The sequence below is a fragment of the Ascidia mentula genome, chromosome 1 (genome assembly GCF_947561715.1).
Source record: "Ascidia mentula chromosome 1, kaAscMent1.1, whole genome shotgun sequence".
NCBI classification, from domain to species: domain Eukaryota; kingdom Metazoa; phylum Chordata; class Ascidiacea; order Phlebobranchia; family Ascidiidae; genus Ascidia; species Ascidia mentula.
In genome coordinates, this window is record NC_138566.1 from 1207978 (window position 1) to 1217415 (window position 9438).

The 9438-nt window shown below is 34.7% G+C and overlaps 1 protein-coding gene and 1 pseudogene across 1 annotated transcript; both read left to right on the forward strand.

Moving 5' to 3' along the window:
* Positions 1–1184: 1184 nt before the first annotated feature.
* Positions 1185–6017, forward strand: LOC145915999 (kelch-like protein 7). The gene is made up of 9 exons (XM_083002767.1): positions 1185–1283; positions 1834–1977; positions 2034–2139; positions 2942–3033; positions 3417–3597; positions 3933–4073; positions 4497–4655; positions 4867–5014; positions 5345–6017. The coding sequence occupies exons 1-9, from the start codon at positions 1185–1187 to the stop codon at positions 5442–5444; spliced, it is 1170 nt and encodes a 389-aa protein (XP_082858893.1). The 3' UTR covers positions 5445–6017.
* A 676-nt stretch (positions 6018–6693) lies between these two features.
* LOC145916015 (transient receptor potential cation channel subfamily M member 2-like) lies at positions 6694–9036 on the forward strand (annotated as a pseudogene).
* Positions 9037–9438: the final 402 nt, after the last annotated feature.

Here is a 9438-nt window from a genome sequence, read left to right on the forward strand (position 1 = left end):
AGAAATAATATGAAACCTGAATGTTTGTCGTATAGTTGTCCCCTGTCCGTAAATACATTGCTGCAATCAAGCAAAAAATGTCATTTAGAAAACAACGATAACAACTCTTTACTTTTTAAAATTAATTTAGTTTGTTGACAAAACTCATAGGTCATGTGGTATAATTTCTCAACAATTGAGCAACAAACCATAATATTTTATACCTGTCTTTTATGAACATACAAGCCCAGAGTTGTTCATCCCTTTAGTTTACACCAGGCATCCATACCACATGGCTCGATCCCCACATCCAGCTCATGTTTTGACACAATTGGCTCAGTTGCAACAGCTTAGTCTAGTGTTTGCATATCTGATAAGCATTTGTTTGAGTTGTTACAATATTTAGGTTTAATTTTTGAGATGTTAAGGTGGTTTTTGTTATTACTCGACAATTACATTGCCTCAACTTTTGCAACTATTCCAGAATGCAACTTACTAGATTGATTTATTTTTGCTATAGCCCTTGTGATGTTTTCATTTGAACAGGACTGATGTATGTTATTATATGTAAATTACATACCATATTCCTGCACCAGAAAGGTTGTGAATTTTGTCAGTTCTTTAGACCAGATTGTGTGTGTTTGTTGTGATTGGTTAACTTTGTTTTCTTATAGATGCGCGAGAAATACTCAGATTTCATCAAGGTTGACAATATTCCACCAAAAAGACTGGAAAGTGTATTGGATTATATTTACACTGGTGATATTGAAGTAACAGAGAAAAATGTGTTGGAAGTGTTGGAAGATGCTGATTATACACAGATGCAAGGTATGCAAGTTTTAATCTTTACTGATGTTAATGTGTTAAGAGTGATTATTTCAATATATATATATGTTCTACATGTGTATTTATTTATTTGCAAACCATGACAATTTTGCATATTTTAGGTTAAAATTTTTGTGTTTGTCTATTGTCACGTTGTTGACACCAGGGACAAAACAAATTATTTGTAATCAATGGAGCAGTGAGCACAGATATCACTTCTGAATTAGGTGTGGCTGAATTTTGTTTTGTTGACAATTTCAGATTTGAAGTCATTTTGTTGTCGAGTCATCCTTAAAATGATTTCAACCGACAACTGTTTGAAGCTAAGAGCTTATGCTACTCGATACAATCTTGCTGATGTGGAAAAGAAAACAAACCAAATGATTGTTGATAACATTGCAACCGTTGTACAACATGATGATTTCATGCAACTTGATGTTGGTGATATGTCTGCAATCATCAAACAGAGAAACAAAGGGGTAATTGTGATTAATTTGTATTTTCTGTTTGCATTGTGGAAGAAAATCGTCAAGACTTTTGATTTGAACGTTAAGGTAAATTACATGTCGACTATAAAAGGTTGGGTAAACTCATCAACAGTTCCTCATCCATAACAACCAGCTCTCAATGTTGTTTGTTCGTGTTCACACAAAAAGAAGTAAATTCCAGCAATAACTGCAGTTAAAACTTAACATGTATTTTGCATAACATATGCTGTTTACAAGAATTAGTGAACTGGTAACTTTAAGATCATATTTTGCGACAGACATTTTTAGTAAGTTATGGTCCAGGGGTTCTTATCTGCATGTTTTTGTAACGACCTTACATCAAAACAATAATATCAACCTTTTTGTATTTATTTAAAGTTGCTTTTGTGGTGATTAAACTTTTTATGTCACATTTTTACTTTCTATTTGTGTTTTCGGTTTTAATTTACAATTTGATGCAGTCAGATCATGTTAGTAACCTTTTTATGATATATTTTAACAGTTACTTAACTTATTGTCACAAATTAGTTGTTGAATGCAGACGGAAGAAGCTGTTTTTACTGGAATGGTTCGATGGGTTAATTTCAATCCTTCCCATCGAGAGGATTTGTTTGTGAATCTTTTCTCACAACTTGATCTTTCATCTATATCAACTCAGTCTCTTGCAACCACAATAAGAAATGAAGTAAATTGTTTTAGTTGATTCGCTTATAATTAGTTTATATATTTGATTCTTTTCAGCCTCTTGTAAGAGGTAACATGGATTGTGCCATTGCAGTCATGGATGCTTTTTCAATGAACTTTGAAAAACCTGGAACAAGTGGAAAAGCAACTTCTGTCAAAAAAGGTGTGATATTTTTTTATATATTGTCACATTATCCACCATATTTATACCACTGTTATGGACAACATGCTCCCCAGTAAGAAATAATTATTTCCCCCGACCACAGTGATTTTGTTGTGGACGTCTTGTGAAGTAACAAGCACCTACTGTGTTCTCCTCGTTTCGACCGGTCTAATGTTGAGATATCTGGTGTAAAGAGATATCTGGTGCAAATCTGTATATGCTTATAATATTCTATTTGAGTAAGTTGCGGTCCGCAACTTTTTAAAATCACTTTAGGATACGATTCTGAAACTGATGGATTGTGAATAAAAGTGCATTTTAACTTAACCGACGTTATAATACCAGTTAGAGAACTGCAAGGTGGGATTAAGAAAGGGCTTGTATTCTACAACCACCCTTATAGCATTTGTACTCCTGTAACTTTAAACCCTACTCAATTTCCCATTTAACATTTACTCATGGCAGATAATATTGCAAACATGTGGTCAGAATCCAGGGACAGTCAACTACCAACAAGTTAGGGATACAATTCTGTGGGCTGAGATTAAACAAATAAATCAAAACTGACCAATGTAGAAAGATGTGCTTCACCAAAAAAGCATTGAGAAATACTGGTGTCAAAGTAATTAAACACTTAAATGAAGCTTGTGTAAATACTATACACAAATACTAACTCCATTCAAAAAGATTGATTAACAAAACAACAACTTAACTTTCATAAAAAAATATGTTACCACTGTTATTACCCCAAAAAAATATTTTAAGCAAACAAAACCATAACAAGCAAATGTTTATGTTTCAGATTTGTCAGGATTTCTTCTCATTGGTGGAGATAAATCAAAACGAGATTGTGTGAAATGGAATGTTACCACAAAACAACATGAACATTACCCAGTATGTACATTGCGTGCTGTCATATAGTTTTGCTTTTTTAACATACTTTCTCATAAATATACATGCGTTTTGTATGTGCAAGTAAATGTAAATTTTAACTAAAATTAGCAAGACAGCAAAAGTCCAGTAACAGCCAGGATTTATTGCAAAACTTGGACACTAATAATTTTTTGTTGATTTGATTGCACATGAAATAATATTGCAACATGCCCTGGTTTAGTGTAACATGCCAATGACTTAACAAAATATGTTCCATAGTATGTCATGTTTTTTTCTATTATTCGAGTTACATGTTTTAAGATAGAGACTTTTCTTTTATTTAGTGAAACTTTTTGATCACTTTGCCTTGATGCATTGTTTCAAAATGATCAAAATTTATTTAGAAAATGATCACAGACAGAGAGAACTCAACTTCAGCCAAATTTGGTGAAAATGTTTATGTAATGGGTGGAGAAGATCCAACACAAAGTTGTGAGATGTTGAATTTGGAGGAACGTAAAAACTGGGTAAAAATTGCTGATTTATCGGAAGGTCGAAGTTGTGCTGCATCGTCTTTTGTTGGAGGTTGGTGTGGTTATTTCTGAAATTGTTGATTTCTAAACCGAGGGCTGTTCTTTTTATCACTAGTGTGCCTTTGTGTGGTTTATGACTATTTTCTCATCTCTCAACCAACTCATTCTTACTGCTCACCATAAATTTTGTTAGTAATACCCCAAAGAAAATTTGTATTTTTTTGGACTTGTAACAGTATTACTTACAAGTTACCAATTGTTGAACAGAAAGTTGTCCAACTATGTTTTTGGAAACTTATAGTAAATATTTGGTGAATATTTAGATGTTTATCAACAATTATAACTTTTATGGACAACCTTGTGTTTACAAAATACAAACAAATTTAGATGACTTGTATCTCACGGGGGGTCATGGAAACCAAGGAGCATTCTCATCAACTTTGTGTTATTCTGTACAAGAAGACAGATGGAGAAGTGGTTTCGACATGTTACAACCAAGATATGGACATGGAATGTGTCCAATTGACAGTGAGAATGCATCTGAGTTCATTTATGTGAAGGAATAATCCCATGACTGGGCCCAGGCCTAAATAGTTGGCATGCATCTGAAACAAGAACATAATTAACCGGAAACCATAAATTAAAGCAATCAGTAAATCCACTCTATTTACCCCAACAATATTCACTTTTGGACATGAAAATGTTGTGAAACGCCGACCTCAAACTTACCAGAGATGCAGAAAATATTCCATCTTTATTTTGTAGTTCTTTATGACATGAATTTTGAATTTAATATTGATTATTTCAATTAAAACCCCGATTGAAAGCTGATCGCTTATTTGTACGTCAAAACGCAGAGCTTACCTCATTGCTTGTTACGTAACATTACAACATAATCGTAATATGACGTCACAATAAATATTAACACAAACGATTTGAAAATTTCTTCAGATGTTTTGTTTTCTGTGGGCGGACATGATGGCAGACAATCCTTACAATCATGTGAATTCCGCGATATTCGTGTTGGAACCTCCACAAAAATCGCTTCTCTCAATCAAGCAAGATGGGGTTTAGCATGTGAAGAAATTAAAGGGAAGATCTATGCAATTGGTTAGTGATGAAAAGTTGAGCAATAAAATTAACAGTAAGTGGTTTTTGTATAAATTTTATAAAATACGAATCCATATTCGTCATCGGTAAATGTATCACGTGATAAATATAATGGAGTTTCCTGAAAAGAATCCTAAACATAAAAACTGGTAGATATAACTATAAAGTATTAACCTAAAAACAATAAAAAGTTTTACTTTAAATCTGACAGGAGGTTGGGATGGTCGTGACATCCTGGGAACAGTTGAAGAATATGAACCTAGAGTCAACAAATGGAAATATGTTTCTCCTCTTCTAAAACCTCGTTACTTTCACTCTGGTTGTGTTATTGATGGGAGGATTTATGTTGTGGGTGGAGGGTAAGAATTGCTATTATGACGTCACTATAGTCCAATGTTTCCCGTTTTATGTGAAAATGTAAATGTTGAGAAACTGGGACAAGTGGGATATACGATGTTATACTTGATTAACAACTTGCATAAAGTGTTTGTTAAATTTAAACTTAAAACACTTTGTATTATACAAGGTTGTATGCGTGGTTTGGTTTAGTGGTATAGGGGTCTGCAGGCGCACGTTGGTTTGTTTTTGTTAACTTATAAAATTTACTTTTAATGAAAAATGTTGTAGAAAAACTTGCCTGTGTTTGTTGTGTGTCTGATTCATGAAACTGTATCATGTTTGTTTTAAAGAACGAAATCAGTTGAAGTTTACGATCCAACCTCAGATGTTTGGAAACATGCTTTTGATCTTGACAAACCAGTTGATTATGCGACTGTTGTTGCTGTTTAATATGTTTCCATATTTGGGTGTAGTTATTATTTAACTGAGATTGCTCATTGGAATAAATGTTTTTGTCCCAAATATCGTCTTTACCAATTGTTTCTCCTTTAACAGCATTTTCTGAGTGATAGATTTTTTAATAAACGTATTTATGTATTTGTGTGTTATTTGTGATATGGAAATAGTAATTATCCACGAAATAATTCCAATATTCCATTTGTTGTTTTCCAATTCAATTCTTACTTGATTCCCTGCAACCAAAAAATTATGACATTGTTCAAACACTGGATGATAGAATTGTTTTTTCCTCAATACTCATGTTATAATTTTATTTTCCAATTATTTCATATAAAATGTGACGAATAATTTACTGCGAGTTAACGACGATTTGTGAATTTGTGTGTTTTCTGCCCCTGCCTCGTCACGTCTGTGGGTGTGTGCTATTTTCACGTTAAACGGAATTCTTCTAAAGCGCAATGTGTACTTTTGCCTTAATACAAAATCACACTCACCGTTTGTATTTTCTCTGTAGCGACTTAATTCTATTCAAATGCCGTTATTCCTGAATTAAACTTCCCAATGTTTGTTTCGTTCAATTCAAGTTTCGTGCATATATTCTTAAGGCAATGTTCAATTCCAAGTGTCCTTGTTAAAAGTTTAGTGAAACAAATTTAATGTAGGATTCGGTGTCGATATTCGGATTCGGTTCCGAATAAATAATAACCTCGTTTTCTGGGTGATTACCTGAGGTTTGAACTAAGTTGGCTGCATTTACTATTATCATTTACACCAACACTCAAACATAGCCAAGGTATCTTTTCCTATATTGCTATAATTTATTCATTATTAAGTCGTGTTATTCAAATCGCTGGTCCGACATATGAAAAGACACCTATTATAGAGTCGTGTCGGCGATGCCTTCAAACTTTTTATCGTACAGTGAGCAACTAGTTACCCTTCCTTGGGATTTGTCATTAGACTGCATCAGGTGCTTTCCTATAAACCGTAGACTTTTCCACAAACTTATTCCAATATTCCAACATGCTTCTATTGGATGGGAAGCGTTAAATACACATGTTTAGGTTTCGACCAGAAGGCTTTGCTTTTTAAGTTACTGATCTGAAAGTCCAGTTGACAATTTAACAAACACAATGGAGAAAACCCACTCCATTACAATTTACTTTATCGAAAAACCTTAACCGGTTTTGGGAATCTTTAATATGAACAATATTGCCCATATAGCTGATGTAAAATTTGCATGGTAGAAGTTTTGTTCCTCAATAATTCTCAATCCCCAATAAACGAATGTAAGCGTGTTCGTATAAAAATTAATACATTGTTGTGTTGCCATATAACCTCAGTATTGTCTACAGGCCAGGGTATAATGTGGTCCTCAGCGTTCGGCGACAACTTATGATACGCGGGTAAAATATTCCTGTGTATTCCTTTGTTCGCAATATACATCAGGTGTTTCCAAGTCTACCTCGTGTTCAAATACTTCGGGCCCAAGGTGTACATGATGAGGAGAATGGTGAGTTGGAACGGATATTTTTAACTTATGTGAGCTGTAGACATATGACCACTGTTCCGACCTGTCAGGTAACATCAGTGCAGCTTGGTTTAAAGTTTGGACGGCAAGATCGTCCATAATCACATCAAGCTGCACTGATGAGACCTGACAAATCGAAACAGTGGTCATCTGTCTGCAGCTCACATAATTCATATCATTTTCCTGTTTATATATTTTTAACTTCGTTTATCAGACATAAGTTTTATGGAACGCACAAAGACGGTGAAGGTGTGTTTGTTTGATCGCCAACTCAATGTTTTGTCCACAGTTGAAGGATTTGGTGATTTTCCTTTCCATTATGGGTTTGATATTTCTCAGTTATGGCGTCATTCTTCTTTCCGTCAACAATTATCCAAACCCGACAAAAACGTAAGCAGTCAGTTTGTACGCGTTAACCAACTACGCATTAACCAACTGCGCGTTAACTGGAAATTATTACTTCAAACAAGTCCATTTACTTTCTAGTTACACGAACACATTGAACATTACATCGGTTGACACTTTCCTCTTGAGTGTCTACAACAACATTATCAGGGTTCCTTACTGGCAACTTTATGGAAACGAGCTTGGAAATGCGACTGTTGCGCAAAACAGTAAGTATCTTAATCATTAAAGGTATCTCAAACTCTTTTCTGCACTCCGTGAAGAGCTTGGTAATCCGAAAGCCATCTTGCAATCGGCATTTATGGCACAACGTAAGTTTTGTAAATTTTAAATCATCCTCAAAGTGCATAGGAAATAACCTGATATCATAACTGCAGTAAGAACAAAATGTTGAACTGCTAATTTTTTTCTTGGAATCTAATTAAAATTGCAAACGGGCCCCAGGGGGCGCTAGTGACCATTATGCCTCGATTTGTGGCATATGAAATTGCAAACGGTCAATGTGGGCTAATTTCCAAAATGGAGTTTGTTTTAAGTTTGGCTGTTAATTCCCCAGGTTACGGGATAGTATCGGCTTTGTTGACTTGCTTCTACATGTTATTCTCGAACATTCTTATGCTCAATCTACTCATCGCGATGTTCAGGTTTGTACTCTTGTGTGGTTAAAAGTATTTGTGTCTACTATCTGCAACATTATTAAAAAACATTGAACTTGGGCTATTTTGTGCAATTTATTTAAACTCTGTGAACAAGGTCAAGTGAAATGAATGATTTGCAAGTCGTGTAGATGTAAGTTTATGATTTCTATAGTTACACATTCCAAACCATTGAAGACCGCGCCGGAATATTCTGGAGTTACCACAGATTCGATGTTGTTGAAGAGTTTTGTGACAGACCTTGGCTTCCCGCTCCTTTTGTTATTCTGGAAGACATCGCCAGGTTCATCAACATTTGCAGAAATGGACCGGTTCGTTTCAATGCCTTTAGTAAGTTGTTTATTGACAAACGAATATAAAATACACTAGCATGGAGCCAATAATATGAATTTTGTGATCATGTCAACCTCAAGTTTGTGAGAATATCATCCTCATCTTCCCATCATCTTCGTTTCAGGGAAGAAGGTGAGTGAGGAACAGGAGACGGAACTTTACACGTTCGAACAACATGTCCTCCAGAAGATGATGAAGAAGAAGGAAGAAGAAGACAAAGACGAACATCTCATGACAATGATCGTTGAGCAGTAAGTTGGTTAGGATTCGAATCCACACAACAATGACTTTAAACCGATTCTTCTGGATCAAACGTTTGCGTTGAAAGAACTTGATTTAATTCACAACAAATCGTAAAGATTGATAGGATTTGCTTTAAAAATGATGAATTTCTGCCGCAAAGCTATACTCCCATCTTTAATCTTACAAAACAAGTCCTTGCCTTGGGATATTTTATTTCAAGTGGCCGTGGTTCCTATATCATAGGCGATGTTGTTTATGCTTCGATCCCACTACAAGTTTGATTCGCCCTGTGCCTAAATGTATTTATTTCAGGCAACAGGAATTGCAACTACAAGTGAAGCAATTGTTAAACCTTGAGAAAAGCAGAAAAAGTTCCAAACTTCAAAAGGTCACAAGTTGCCCTATTACCACGTGAGCGATGACCTTGAAGCACAAACGAGGTCAAGCAATCGAATTCAGTGCAATCATCACATAAACTAGGCAGCTTGTGTATTTGTAATTGCCTAAATGTCCATTTGCCTGCGCTTGTATTTCTTTGCCATTTTTCCAGTTTCCGTGTTATGTAAAAATGTTTTTTTCATTTGATTGATTTCCATCATTGCTTTTTTCAGACTTTTCTTTATTGTTTCTGCACTGATTTTATTAAGTTTCGTACCGGCTACATCAGTGCCTTATTACAATTTCTGTTTTCAACTTTGCGATTTTGAAATTGAATGATGTAACACCTTTACATTCTGCTTTCCTTTGAAAGACTTTTAAAGTGTGAACTATTTATTTAACCAGATAATAAAAATTCCGCGTGTATTTATTATCCGGA